This window comes from Chanodichthys erythropterus, chromosome 14 (genome assembly GCF_024489055.1).
Source record: "Chanodichthys erythropterus isolate Z2021 chromosome 14, ASM2448905v1, whole genome shotgun sequence".
In the NCBI taxonomy this organism is placed as follows: domain Eukaryota; kingdom Metazoa; phylum Chordata; class Actinopteri; order Cypriniformes; family Xenocyprididae; genus Chanodichthys; species Chanodichthys erythropterus.
Window position 1 is genome coordinate 17,359,091 of NC_090234.1, and position 15,706 is coordinate 17,374,796.

Here is a 15,706-nt window from a genome sequence, read left to right on the forward strand (position 1 = left end):
CTTAAAAAAAAAAAAAAAAAAAAAAGTAAAATTAGTAATATTGTTTTATATATATATATATATATATATATATATATATATATATATATATATATATATATATATATATATATATATATATATTACACTTCAAAATAAATGTTTTTTATTTGAAGATATTTAAAACTGTAATTTATCACTCTGATGTTTTTCAGTATCATTACTCCTCTTCAATGTCACATGATCATTCTAATATGCTGATTTGCTGTTCAGGAAACCTTATCAATGTTGAAAACCCTTGTGCTGTTTCACATTTTTGTAGAACATTTTCCAGGAGATCAAAAGAACAGAAATGTAGATTATGGCAACACTTTATTTAAAGCTTTTATGTATAATGCATTAAAAAGGTATTCATAATGTGCATATATAATGCATTATACAGGCTTTAACTGTTACTGAAATCTTATATAACATTATAAATGTCTTCACTGCTTTGATCAATTTAATCTGCCTCACTGAATACAAGTATTAATTTCTTATATATTTACTGGCCCTAAACTTTTGAACATAAATGTACATTATAAAATAACAACACTGACCAGAAAATGAGTCTCATGTTTTAATGTGGCACAGGAGATTGATAAGGTCTTCACAATGATAAACTGAGCAGGAAGAAGGAAAGAAAGACAGAGATAAAGAATCACTGAGGCTGTAAGATTAGGAAGACAAATGTAGGACATAGCAGTAGAAAGTCACTCGTTCTCCACATTTGGAGAAGCTTCCTCCTCGTCATGTTCCACAGGTTTCTTTCCCTCCACCAACACCTCTTGATCTACTAACTCCTGCTTTTCGGTTATCTGCTCTTCCTCCACAAACTCCAGTTGTTCTGTTATCTTCTTTTCCTCCACAAACTCCAGTTGCTCTGTTATCTTCTCTTCCTCCACAAACTCCAGATGTTCTACTAACTCCTCTTCCCGCCCAAAAATGCCCTGGCCGTTGAGATAAGTAGGATTTTGCTCAAATTCGCTCTGAGAGACCACCTCTCCGTCCACTATTTCTTGGGTGATGATGATGGTTTTCTTAAGATTTACGGAAGACGGAGGAGGAGCTGGAGACAGAACATAAGCTGGATGTTATTGACAGTCTTTAGTAATTTATGACATTTATGTAACATACAAAATGAAATTAGTCATTTTCTCTAAAAACAGATGCAAACAAATCATGCAACATTTGTAATTGGCTAGTTTACATTTGGGTCATTCTATGAATCACGTGCCTACTGCAGTTTGATAAGGTAATTTTGGAAGTGATTTTTTGTAAATTTAAATATAAAAAAATCTGTGCTTTGAGAATTTACTTTTTACTTTTAATTTGAGAATAACTCAACTAAATATTAATTTCTTTTTGTATATACATTTCTCTTCAAACATTTGCGGTCAGTAAGAAATGAATACTTTTATTCAGCAAAAGATGCATTAAATTGATCAAAAATTATTTCTATTTCAAATAAATGCTATTCTTTTGAACTATATATCAAAAGAATTGTGAGGAAAAAATGCATCACGGGAGTTAATTACATTCAAATAAACAACAGTTCTAATTCCAAAGTTATTTGTAGATAGCAGAATGTTGGGGAAGCTTCAAAATAAAGTTTGCAGATAATTTAATAATACTATAATGAGAGTTAGTTGACATGTAGTTACTTGTAGTTAGTAGAATGCCTGTTGGAAGCATCAAAATAAAGTGGTAGCAGATATTAAGTTGACATTTTAATAATACTATGAGTTAGTTGACATAGTTGCAAGTTTTTGTAGTTAGTACAATGTCTGGGGAGCATCAAGATAAAGTGTTAGCAGATAGTTTAATACTATAATGAGAGTTAGTTGACATGTAGTTGCAAAGTTACTTGTAGTCAGTAGAATGTTTGTTGGGAGCATCAAAATAACATGCTAGCAGATATTAAGTTGACATTTTAATACTATAATGAAAGTTAGTTTACATGTAGTTGCAAAGCTACTTGTAGTCGGTAGAATGTTTGTTGGGAGCATCAAAATAACGTGCTAGCAGATATTAAGTTGACATTTTAATACTATAATGAGAGTTAGTTGACATGTAGTTGCAAAGCTACTTGTAGTCGGTAGAATGTTTGTTGGGAGCATCAAAATAACGTGTTAGCAGATATTAAGTTGACATTTTAATACTATAATGAGAGTTAGTTGACATGTAGTTGCAAAGCTACTTGTAGTTGGTAGAATGTCTGCTGGGAGCATCAAAATAACGTGTTAGCAGATATTAAGTTGACATTTTAATACTATAATGAAAGTTAGTTGACATGTAGTTGCAAAGTTACTTGTAGTCAGTAGAATGTTTGTTGGGAGCATCAAAATAACGTGCTAGCAGATATTAAGTTGACATTTTAATACTATAATGAGAGTTAGTTGACATGTAGTTGCGAAGCTACTTGTAGTCTGTAGAATGTCTGTTGGGAGCATCAAAATAACGTGCTAGCAGATATTAAGTTGACATTTTAATATTATAATGACAGTTAGTTGACATGTAGTTGCAAAGCTACTTGTAGTTGGTAGAATGTCTGTTGGGAGCATCAAAATAACGTGTTAGCAGATATTAAGTTGACATTTTAATACTATAATGAGAGTTAGTTGACATGTAGTGCAAAGTTACTTGTAGTTGGTAGAATGTCTATTGGAAGCATCAAAATAACGTGTTAGCAAATATTAAGTTGACATTTTAATACTATAATGAAAGTTAGTTGACATGTAGTTGCAAAGCTACTTGTAGTTGGTAGAATGCCTGTTAGAAGCATCAAAATAACGTGTTAGCAGATATTAAGTTGACATTTTAATACTATAATGAGAGTTAGTTGACATGTAGTTGCAAAGCTACTTGTAGTTGGTAGAATGTCTGTTGGGAGCATCAAAATAATGTGTTAGCAGATATTAAGTTGACATTTTAATACTATAATGAGAGTTAGTTGACATGTAGTTGCAAAGCTACTTGTAGTCGGTAGAATGTTTGTTGGGAGCATCAAAATAACGTGTTAGCAGATATTAAGTTGACATTTTAATACTATAATGAGAGTTAGTTGACATGTAGTTGCAAAGTTACTTGTAGTTGGTAGAATGTCTATTGGAAGCATCAAAATAACGTGTTAGCAGATATTAAGTTGACATTTTAATACTACAATGAAAGTTAGTTGACATGTAGTTGCAATGCTACTTGTAGTTGGTAGAATGCCTGTTAGAAGCATCAAAATAACGTGTTAGCAGATATTAAGTTGACATTTTAATACTGTAATGAGAGTTAGTTGACATGTAGTTGCAAAGTTACTTGTAGTCGGTAGAATGTCTATTGGAAACATCAAAATAACGTGTTAGCTGATATTAAGTTGACATTTTAATACTATAATGAGAGTTAGTTGACATGTAGTTGCAAAGCTACTTGTAGTTGGTAGAATGTTTGTTGGGAGCATCAAAATAATATGTTAGCAGATATTAAGTTGACATTTTAATACTATAATGAGAGTTAGTTGACATGTAGTTGCAAAGCTACTTGTAGTTGGTAGAATGTTTGTTAGAAGCATCAAAATAACGTGTTAGCAGATATTAAGTTGACATTTTAATACTATAATGAGAGTTAGTTGACATGTAGTTGCAAAGCTACTTGTAGTTGGTAGAATGTTTGTTAGAAGCATCAAAATAATATGTTAGCAGATATTAAGTTGACATTTTAATACTATAATGAGAGTTAGTTGACATGTAGTTGCAAAGTTACTTGTAGTCGGTAGAATGTCTTTTGGAAGCATCAAAATAACGTGTTAGCAGATATTACGCAGACAGTCTATTAATACTCTAATGACTGCTAGTTGACATAGTTGCAAGGTACATGTTAGTAGAATGTCTATAGTGGACTATTGAAATAAAGTGTAACTTTCTTTCTATAAATGCTAGTTTTTAACTAATATATATATATATATATATATATATATATATATATATATATATATATATATATATATATATATGAAAATGCATCACTGGAGTAAATTACATTTTAAAATATATTCAAATATAAACAGTTCTTTAAAATTGTAATAATATTTCACAATATTACTTTTTTCACTGCATTTTTGAACAAATAAAAGTCTTGGTGAGCATAAAAGACTTCTTTCAAAAACATCTTACTGAGCACACTTTTGAACAGTATATATATATATATATATATATATATATATATATATATATATATATATATGTATTTGTATGTGTATATATATATATATATATATATATATATAGAAATCAGAGTTCAAAACAGGTGGCTAAAAAAAGGCACATACTGTATGTATATGAAGGGCACAAATGGCACTTGTTTTGTAGAATGACCCCTTTGATTCTTAAACAAATTGTACAGATGATTATCTTCAATCATATTTGCATGAGGTTAGCAGTGAGAAACACAAGCAGTGTGACCGATGCACGTACAGCGAGGGCTCAGGCAGCACAGTTTACTCGTCTGTGTTAGACCGTAGAGCAGTGAGTGATAATTAGTATGAAGACAAACTTGATGTGGGTTAGGCAAGCGTTTGTTAACTCACACCGGACGATGCCTAAAATCTACTCATCACGTACTCACCTGCATACATCGCTTGCTCTAAAGAAAATTCCTCTCTGTGGGAGGGAAGAGAAAACATGAGATAGTGGCACAAATGGAGGTACTAGATGGGAACGGATACAACTATTTAATCAAGACTGGAGTGGATTGAAGTTGAGATTTTAAGAATCGTTCCCATCTGGAATCATTGAAACATTAAGCAACCACTGCATATCAGGGGGCGTGCATCCACCTCATTGTTTATGGTGTTTAAGTGGTGTCTGTTTTAAAGGACAAATGCTTGCTGGGACATGTTTCTCACAAGCCTGTAGGGAAAGAGTTTGTGCCTTGTGTTTGTTGCTATAGCGTGACTTCCTCATGGAAAGCTGTGCTTTGTGCACACTAGATTTGCATGGGCAGCTCACAAGGGAAAATGCTATATGGAAACAGCAATACTGCGTGATGTGCACATTGCAATCTGTGACCAAATGATTCTCAAAATTGAACATGCTTTTTGTATTTGTTCTGAACTACTCCAAATCATTTTAACAAACAGCAATATTTACCTTCGTATACCTTTTAATGAAACATTTTTAGAGAAAGTTAGTTACATCATAGTTTTGAATCGTAATGCACTGATGCATGAAAATGAATCATGAAAATGCACTTTATTCCAAATTTGTCTACATAATCTTATATTATAACAATACTTTTATATCTTTAAAATATAGTGAATCTTTGATATATTGCCTATGACGTCCTAATTTGAACACTCGGCTGCATTGTTTGAAATACATCCACCCTCCATGAGCAGGTCAAGCATCCCAGGCAGGATGCACCCTCCCGGGTAAGATTCGATCTCAGGGGCCCTGGAGGAATGTCATCCTCCAGTCAAAATCGACATATTGGGCCAAACAAAAAAAGGTTCTTTTCCCCCATAGAAAAAACATTTTTGTTTCCACAAAGAACGTTTCTTGGAACCTCTTAAAGAACCATTTTTTTTTTTTTTTTTTAGTGTAAATAACTTTTTTTCCAAGGTAAAGAACCTTTTGTGCAATGGAAAGATTCTAAGGATGTTAAAAGTTTTTCATGGAACTATAAATGGCAATAAAGAACCTTTTATTTTTAAAAGTGTAGTACTGATTCTTTTTAAGGACTTGGTGACAGGCTTCACATTCTCAACATTTCTTTTCTTTTTCTCAATCTGTCACTGGGACTGTACCCTTTCAGAAGGTTGTAATATGTACCATTTAGGTACTAAAATATACACTTTATGTACTAATATGCAAATTTAAGGTACTAATATATACCCTTTAGGGGTAAATAAGGTACAAAGGTGTACCTTTTGAAACCATCCCAGTGACCGCTTTTCTTTTTTTAATTAAAAACAAATGATTCAGCCTATTAAGGACTTAATTAATTACTGTTCACAAACTTTCTTTCATCTTACCTGTTTTTGTCCCCCGCCTTGTCGTCAACAACGCCCTCCAAAAGGCGATGATAGGTGGCGATCTCTGCCTCGAGTTTGGACTTGATGTTGAGCAGCGCCTCGTACTCAGCCGTCTGGCGCTCCACCTGGGCACGCACCTGTCCCAGCTCTCCCTCCAGCTGCATGATTTGAGAGTTGTGTCCGCTGACTTCCTGACCGTAGTGTGCTTCCACTTCATGCAGCGAATCTTCAAGAGAACGAATCTGCAAGGCACCAAGCAGAATAAGTAGTTTGTGGACACTCTTGACAGAATTTATGTTTCTCATGATCTTAACCTTTTGAAATAAGGTTTTTTATTCATTGTATTTTTTTTTTATTATTACCTTTTCATAGATAACTATTATTCTAAAATGTGGGAAATGAAACAGTATTTATGTATGGAACATATTTTCAATGCATTAGTTGAAACTATCAGTTAAAACTGATAAAGAATTAGTAATAAGTGTGTGCGTCAATATTTTTTTTTTAGTTATGCAATCATTTTTGTGCAGAATTGTGCTTCAGCTAAGTGCAAAAAATCATCTTGACAAAAAATATCTTGATGAACCACTGTATAAAAACAGCTTCTATTTTCCCATGGTTAAAAAAAACACTTGGGTGCACAGGAATAATGTGTAAATTCAGATGACATGCATGCATGGAGACAGGCTGGAAACATTTCATAATCGTTTGAAAGTGCTGACTGGGTAGAATGAAGAATGATTTGTCAAGCACATAATCACTGTAATTTGTGTACCATACCATGTTGTGAAGCGCCTGCAGGTCAATTTCTAGAGATTGTCTCTGCCTGCGCAGCTCATTCAGCTCTGTCTTTGCTGTCTGCAGAGCTTCTGTGTTCTGAGTCACCTCAGCTGTGATGTTGTCAAACTGGATGGAGAGGAACAAGATATTCAGGTCTCATGATAATATAGGTCCGCCTTATAATTATGCACAAAGCTCTCCTAAGTAAAGGGCACTTTCCCATAGGGTACAAAAGTAGGGTCACAACTCATGGAGATAAAATGAAAGGGTGCGTTTAAGCTTCATTTCTTTGGAAGTGCAATTTATTTTATGAGATCTGCCATTTTTGCTGAATTTCTAAATATAGTTTAGTACCCTTATTTGTGAGTTTATTTTGCAGCATGGATAAATAATTAAATAATGAATCATTAATAATTAAATAATAAAGTAAAATAATAAATCATTAAAGAATAATATCTTATAAATAAGATTTAAAAAATATTTATTTAAAAAAAATGAAAAATAAATAAATAAATAAATAAATAAATAAATAAATAAATAAATAAATAAATAAATAAATTGGATGGATTGATTGAATTTGAAAAATAAAAAAATAAAAAAAAATCAAAGAAAACTAGGTCAGAAAGGGTAATAAGATTCCAAGTGCTAGTTGGTATGTGAGCAAATGTTTGTTTTGAGATTAATAAGACAGCAAACAGGCCAAAATCTCCAAATGAATGGGAGATACAGACATTTTTTGTGTTGAAAATTATATGACGTTCGTGCCATCTCATCTATCCTCTTCGGTCTCATCCACACTTCCTCCCGCTAACCAATTCTCATCAATGGACACTAACACTGCTACTGACACTCTCTGCACCACTCTATCATCTTGCTTAGACGATTTCTGCCCCCTTTTAACCAGACCAGCCCGCGCCACCCCCTCTGCCCCCTGGCTCTCTGATGTTCTCCGTGAGCATCGGTCTAGACTCAGGGCTGCAGAGAGGAAGTGGTGCAAATCTAAAAATCCTACTGACCTTAGCTTATATCAGTCACTCCTTTCTTCTTTCTCTACTAATGTCACCAATGCTAAAACCTCCTACTATCACACTAAAATTAACAACTCAAATGACTCCCGGACACTTTTCAAAACCTTCTCTTCTCTTCTTTGCCCTCCTCCCCTCCCTCCCACATCAGTTCTTACAGCTGATGACTTTGCCACTTTCTTCACACATAAAATAACAACCATCAGCAGCCAATTCTCCACACCACACACTGACAAGAACATCTTAATTGAAAACACACAAATTCTCCCCTCCTTCTCCATGCTATCTGAGGCAGATGTTTCCAAACTCATTCTTTCCAATCACCCCACTACCTGTCCGCTAGACCCTATCCACACTCATCTTCTTCAGGCCATCTCCTCCTCAATTCTACCTGCACTCACTCACATTATCAATTTCTCCCTTCACACTGGAACATTTCCCACAGCTTTTAAGCAGGCTAGGATTACCCCACTGCTTAAGAAACCCACTCTGAATCCAGCACTTTTAGAAAACTACAGACCAGTATCCCTTCTTCCTTTCATTGCGAAGACACTTGAGAGAGTTGTATTCAACCAACTGTCTACTTATCTCACACAGAACAACCTTCTTGACAACCACCAGTCTGGTTTCAAGAGTGGCCACTCAACTGAGACTGCCCTGCTCTCAGTCACTGAAGCCCTGAGACTGGCACGAGCATCTTCAAAATCATCAGTACTCATCTTGCTGGATCTGTCTGCTGCCTTTGATACAGTGTACCACCAGATCCTCCTGTCTACACTCATGTCGAAGGGCATCACGGGAACTGTGCTCCAGTGGTTCGAGTCTTACCTCTCAGGTAGGTCCTTCAGGGTATCTTGGAGAGGTGAGGTGTCCAAGTCACATCATCTTGCTACTGGGGTACCTCAGGGCTCCGTGCTTGGACCACTTCTCTTCTCCGTCTACATGTCATCACTAGGATCGGTCATTCAGGATCATGGTTTCTCCTATCACTGTTATGCTGATGACACACAACTCTACCTCTCATTCCAACCAGATGATCCGACGGTTGCTGGTCGCATCACAGCCTGCCTGACAGCCATTTCTGCCTGGATGAAGGACCACCACCTCCATCTCAACCTTGCAAAAACGGAACTGCTTGTGATCGGTGCAAACCCAACACTTCATCACAACCTTTCAGTTCAACTTGGGTCTTCAACCATCACTCCTTCCAGGACAGCCAGAAACCTTGGAGTGGTGATGGATGATTGTCTAACTTTCACAGATCATGTTGCAGCAATGACCCGGTCCTGCAGATTTGCCTTGTACAACATCAGGAAGATTAGACCCTTCCTATCGGAACATTCCACACAAATTCTTGTCCAAGCTCTTGTTCTATCCAGACTGGACTACTGTAATGCTCTCTTGGCTGGCCTTCCAGCATGCACTATCAAGCCTCTGCAACTGATCCAGAATGCTGCAGCAAGACTGGTCTTCAACGAACCGAAGAGAGCGCACGTCACTCCTCTCTTCGTCAGTCTGCATTGGCTGCCAGTAGCTGCTCGCATCCAATTCAAGGCTCTGATGTTTGCCTACAGAACGACCGCTGGCTCTGCACCGTTATACCTTAACTCACTACTTCAGACTTACGCACCCTCCAGAAACTTTGTTCTGCAAGTGAACGGCGCCTTGTGGTGCCATCACATAGGGGCACAAAATCACTATCACGGACCTTCTCCGGGACTGTTCCTGGCTGGTGGAATGACCTACCACGCTCTATCCGAGCAGCTGAGTCTCTAGCCGTTTTCAAAAAAATGCTAAAGACGTATCTTTTTCGTCAGCACTTAACCCAGTAGTAGTAGCACTTACCTTGACTAATATTCTTCTCCTATCTATTTGTGTATTAAAAAAAAAAAAAAAAAAAAAAAAAATTCGCTATGAGCACTTTACTGACATAACTGTGACTTCACTCAGCACTTACATATTGTTGTTCTCATGTTGATTTGATTGATTTTACTACTCTCATTTGTAATTCGCTTTGGATAAAAGCGTCTGCTAAATGACTAAATGTAATGCTAGGATCATTTTAATTTTTAAATAATAGTTTAGCTAACAGATCTAATAGTACCAACAAAAAAAGTACCTTGTAATGGGACACCAAAGAGTAGAGTAGCCTATTAATAGAAAGTCGCAACAATTTGGAAAAACAGAGGGAGACAACAAAAGAATGCAAAATACCACTGACTTTGTTTTGGTACCATGCTTCAGTTTCCTCGCGGCTCTTCTGCACAGCTCGTTCGTACTGCGTGCGGATGTTACTAATGGTGTCATTGAGATCTGGACTGTTTTTATTCTCCATCTGCACATTGACTTGACAGTCGCTGATCTGGCTCTTTAGGTTGGCGACATCCTGTGAAATAAAATGATAAAAAACTTTAGTTATATGGTTTATAATAACAGGATCTGGCAACAGTGCGGCTACTAGAGAACTGAGTGTGTTTAACGCTTGCCCCAAAGCGTTGAAAACCAGGTGGGAATATCTGTTGACAGCAGCTGAGATAATAGGTTTGTTTGACTTGAAACGATTCCTCAAATCCAGCCCTGGAGGGCCACTGTCCTGCAGAAATTAGCTCAAACCTTGATCGAACTCACCTAACTGTCATTTTCTAGTAAATATGAGACCTTGACTAGCTTGTTCTGGTGTGTTTGATTAGGGTTGGAAACTCTCCAGGACTGGATTTGAAGGACCCTGGTGTATGACATCAAAGTCCTGTGAGAGTGATTAGAGAGCAGATTGGTCTACGCAGCTATATATTTTACGGTGACCACCCACTTTTTTTTTTTTTTTTTTTTTTTTTACACAGTTTGGAAAGTATTTTATTTCATCAGGAATTTCTACATTTCTAAACAAGAAAAAACAAAAACAAAAAAAAAACAACATTTTAAATAAATACATTTCTAAATAAGTAAATACATTTAAATTAAATATTAAATTAAAGGGCTATATGAAGAATTTTCATGCATGAATCACTTTTTTATGGCCAATGTGTGAACAGCTCGTATTACGGAAGATGATTAGGGCCAAGCAATAATAAAAAAATAAAACCATAACGAGATTATAAAGTTGTTAAATTTAGAGAAAAAACTCGTTACATTTCTAGAAAAAAGTCAAGATAAAATTTTGAGAATAAAGTCATTAAATTACAAGAAAAAAGTCGTTAAATTACGAGAACAAATTCTTTAAATTATGAGAAAAATGTCGTTAAATTTCAAGAAAAAAGTCGAGCTAAAATGCTGAGAATTGTCAATAAATTAATGAATTTATTCTCGTAATTTAACAAATTTGTTCTCGTAATTTAACGATATTTGTCTCATAATTTAATGAGTTTATTCTCATAATTTAATGACTTTATTCTCAACATTTTATCTAGACTTTTTTCTCGAAATTTAACGAGTTTGTTCTCGTAATTTAATGACTGTATTCTCAACATTTTATCTCGAAATTTTTCTCGAAATTTAACGACATTTTTCTCATAATTTAACGACTTTTTTTCTCGTAATTTAATGACTTTATTCTCAACATTTTATCTCGACTTTTTTCTTGAAATTTAACGAGTTTTTTTCTCGTAATTTAACAAGTTTATTCTCAACATTTTATCTTGACCTTTTTCTCGAAATTTAACAAGTTTTTTCTCGTAATTTAACGAGTTTATTCTCAAAATTTAACAACTTTAATCTCGGGATGGTTTTATTTTTTTATTATTGCTTGGCCCTAATCCTCTTCCGTAGGGCTTGTAATTAAAACAAAACAAAACAAAACAAAACAAAATGTTTTTGCCGGGAAACACAAAATGATGTGATTTACGCACACTATGACACATGAAATGAATGCTTCTAATGTTCAGGATAATGCTGAAAGAGCTATTCTGTACTGTCAGTGTGTCATGCAAAGGAAATGGATTAATTTAGTTTCATCACCGCTGTCACTGTTTGTCATGTGTTTATTTTGTTTTGAGAGGAAAGCGCGCACAGCACATATTCATCTAACCGTCGCTCTCAGCAGCGTGGACAGCGTGTGGATGTTCGTTAATAGTTTATTTCCGCAAAGGTATTTCCGACTTCTTTTTACTTCTAAGCAAAAAAAAGAACTTCACAGTGAGTATATCGAGGCATTGAATCACGTTCAGTCGCTACATAAAGTGTGCACGTGTGCACGCACGAGCAATGAGTTGCCGGCTGCAGTTCACTTAACAGCCACCGGTGTCACTAATAACAAGGGTTTTTAAGCTCTACATAGCCTATAACTCCTTTTTAATAGAAGAGCTTAAATGAAGCCTGGGATATACTGCACGATTTTTGGTTGTCCCAGACGAAAGATTGCCATCGTGAAATAATCGCGGCGATTTCTGTGATCGTGGCTCTTAGTCGGTGGTCCTATGTCGTACAGTGAGAGAGGTTCAAATTTGGGCCGTTTTCCCGATCTTGCGACCAAAGATAGCCTACGTCCTGATCATCGCAGTGTGTAACGTCTACTGACCAGCCAATGAAAATGCAACACGAAATCAACGCGACATGGCGCTAAAACTTAAAACTGCTTACCTGAAACTCTTTTCCCTTCTTCTTTCACCGCTTCCTTTTTATTTTCAGCACACATAAAAACTACAACTGTTAAAGTGTGATTCAACATGGTGTTTTGTTTACCACTAGGGCATGCTGATGACGTTTTATTCTTCTATAGAAACTTGCATCGTAGCCTACGAGTCAATAGTTGTCATGATCGTAGTCTACATGCATTTCGTACCCAAGTTAATCCATGTCGCATAGTGTGATAAAGAAATTATCTTATAGGATTGCTAAAATCCTGCAGTGTATCCAGGCAGTGTTGACAAGTCCGCTGTTTTCCCGCAGAATTGGGCTACTTTTACACTGTTGCCACAGTTTTTTTTTAATGTCCGCGAGTTGAATCGACCCAAAATAACGCAATATTTAGTCCCTGGAATGCGAATTTTAGAGGGAAGCCTCACCAAAAAAGCGAATTTTATCCCCCAGAACGCATTTTTACTGTGGGACACCCTTGAAATGAGAGTGGGCTAGTTTTGGGCTAGTTTTGAGGAGCAATTGGGCAGGTTTTGTTGTGAAAACCTGGCAACCCTGTATCCAGGGCTTAAAGGCCTGGTTTCACAGACAGGGTTTAGTCTAAGCCAGATCCGGCCCACATGTAGATCATATGCGGACCAGATGTGGGCCAGATCTGGGCAGACACTATGTTGCTGTCAGAGATTTCAATGCAAGTTGTTTTAAGTTAAAACAGCTCAAACGTGCATTTTAGTCTAGGATTAGATTAAGCTTTGTCCATGAAACTGGGGGAAAGAGTTATTAAATCAAGCCAGATAAATCAACCTTAGATTTGAAACATAAAAGTCAGAAATCAGACAAAAGTAGGCCTAAATGAGTCATATAATGAATCATTGTGAATGACAGATCCTAAAAATGTTGATACAATTTACTTGATTTTTACATATATAAGAATGTATTTTAAGCTTATTAAATATGAATGTTAAATATCTATTAACTACTTACTGCTGCTGCATGTGACTAGAAGGCTGTTGGATTCTCATACAAACACATCAAACAAACCACCATAGGTGTCAGGTGTCATAGTGTTTAATCAGTGTTGAATAGTGTGTTTAAGGCGTGTACCTCATCGTGGCTCTTCTTTAGGAAAGCCAGCTCTTCTCTCATAGACTCGATCTGGCTCTCCAGCTGCATACGGCCCATGTAAGTGTCGTCCAGCATCTTGCGGAGACGTGCCAGATCCTGCTCCACCCCTTGTCGCATACCCTGCTCTGACTCAAACCTGCCCGGACGGGACAGTTCATTTACATGAGAGACTATAGGGCGTATGTCACATTTACAGCATATAGACAGGTTTATTTATTTATTTGTTTTCATGAAATGGACTAAAAGGGAATAAATAAAAATCTCAATGAATGAAAATGAAAGGGAATAAATAGAAATCTCACTTGACTTTGAAATCGTCAGAAGCCAGCCTCGCATTGTCTATCTGTAGAAACAGTCTGGCATTGCCCATAGTCATTTCCTGGATCTACAAACACACTGATATCATTGGCTTGCACTGACTGTCTCAATACAGCAAATATTTTTTATGAAATATTTATGTATCTCTTCCATGAATGCAGTTCCCATAGTAGTTTTTGTGGCTTTCCTTTCAATTTTATGATTAATATTTCTTCCATTTTACAACAATTGTCTTTTGTCTGTCTTTTGGCGAGGCCACTAATGAAAAATATGTCTCTATACCTGGTTAAATAAAGATTACTAACTTTTTTTATTGAACCAATTGAATATTCAATTAAATTAATACATTCTAATTAAAAGTTTAAAGGTAAAAAGTTTAAATGTGAATTTTAATGGATGAGTTGGAGCAGATATAGAAGGAAAAGCATCAACAAGTGTGCAGTATTAACTTGCAACTCATGAAGTTGAGAATATCCAGAGTAAGCAGAGAACAGGGTGGAGCGACTTTGCGCTTTTTTTTGGTCCCACTGTGTTATTTCATAGTTTTGATGACTTTACTATCATTCTAAAATGAGGAAAATAGTCATAATAAAGAATAAGCAGGTGTGTCCAAACATTGGCTATGTACATTATGATAAAAAAGCATGCATGGATACTCAACAAAACCTTTTATTTGCTCACCTGGTTTCTCAGATCAGCGATGATCCTCTCATAGGCGCTCCAGTCTCTGCCGCTCTCAGCTCCTTTTCTCATCAGAGCCTCTTTGATTTGCTGCTCCAGTTTAGTGTTGGACTCCTCCAGCAGTCGCACTTTTGACAGATAATCCCCCAGACGGTCATTCAGACCCTTCATGGTCTCTTTATCATCTACTTGGGGAAAATTGCTGCTGTTGATCTGCACATACGGACGCATTGTGTTTGCCAGATTCCCTATGGCCCCAAACAAATTGCCCCTTGAGCCCATGCTGCTAGACAGACTTGAGCTGGAGAAACTCCTGGAAGCGCCCTTGAACGACATGGTGCGGATTAGAGGTGCCTTTGAAGGTTCTTGCGAGTCACTGTGTTTTGTTTTACCTGCAGCAGGTAGTAGTGCGAGGGGGGTTTGGGAGCAGCTATATATAGACTCAGCTCTCTTCAGTGATTGGTCTGTGGGATGTAAGTCTACACCTGCACCTCTCTCTCATTTGTTTGCAAAATCATATAGACTCTCAAACTAATTTTGTTGCCAAATGAGCAGTGCTGGCTAGAAACTGATGTAATATGTAGGCTATTACATATTCAGATTCCAAAAAATTAAGTAGTTGTAATTATATTACACTCTAAAAATGCTGGTTAAAAACAACCCAAGTTGGGTTAAATATGGACAATCCCAGCGATTGGGTTAAATGTTTGCCCAACCTGCTGAGTAGTTTTATTTAACTCAACTATTGATTAAAAATGACTATACGGCTGACTTAAAATAAACCCAAAATGGGTTGGAAAATTAGACACATAATTACTAGAGGCAACAGTAATAATCAAAAGGTGAAGATTTATTAATAAGCAATTTAATAAATGTTTATTATTTAATCATTATTTATTAAACTCATTAATAAATGATAATTTCCAGCCTATTTTTGGTTCATTTTAGGCCAGCAGTACAGTCATTTTTAAGCAATCATTGAGTTAAATAAAACTACCCAGCAGATTGGGTCAAATACTTAACCCAGCAGCTGGATTTGACCATATTTAACCCAGCTTGGGTTATTTTTGACCCAGCATTTTTAGAGTGTACATTTATAATGCTCATAATCAGATTACAGTTACTTTTTATCAATTACATGTTATTTACGCAATGGCAGCAAATT

At 36.0% G+C, this 15,706-nt stretch overlaps 1 protein-coding gene across 1 annotated transcript; it reads right to left on the minus strand.

The window, feature by feature from the left end:
- Window positions 1-277: 277 nt before the first annotated feature.
- Window positions 278-14,927, minus strand: zgc:92380 (uncharacterized protein LOC445086 homolog). Its single transcript, XM_067409240.1, has 8 exons — window positions 14,542-14,927; window positions 13,845-13,927; window positions 13,522-13,678; window positions 10,067-10,231; window positions 6,821-6,946; window positions 6,041-6,282; window positions 4,633-4,667; window positions 278-1,087 (listed from the first exon to the last, which is right to left on the minus strand). The coding sequence occupies exons 1-8, from the start codon at window positions 14,875-14,877 to the stop codon at window positions 732-734; spliced, it is 1,500 nt and encodes a 499-aa protein (XP_067265341.1). The 5' UTR covers window positions 14,878-14,927; the 3' UTR covers window positions 278-731.
- Window positions 14,928-15,706: the final 779 nt, after the last annotated feature.

Bases quoted from the DNA above. Each gene is read 5' to 3' on its own strand.
- zgc:92380 (XM_067409240.1), bottom strand. From the start codon at position 14,877: ATGTCGTTCAAGGGCGCTTCCAGGAGTTTCTCCAGCTCAAGTCTGTCT. The intron at 10,232-13,521 runs GTACACGCCTTA...TTTATTTCACAG, and splicing joins TAAAGAAGAGCCACGATGAG to GATGTCGCCAACCTAAAGAG. The intron at 6,947-10,066 runs GTCAGTGGTATT...CTCTCCATCCAG, and splicing joins AAGCATGGTACCAAAACAAA to TTTGACAACATCACAGCTGA.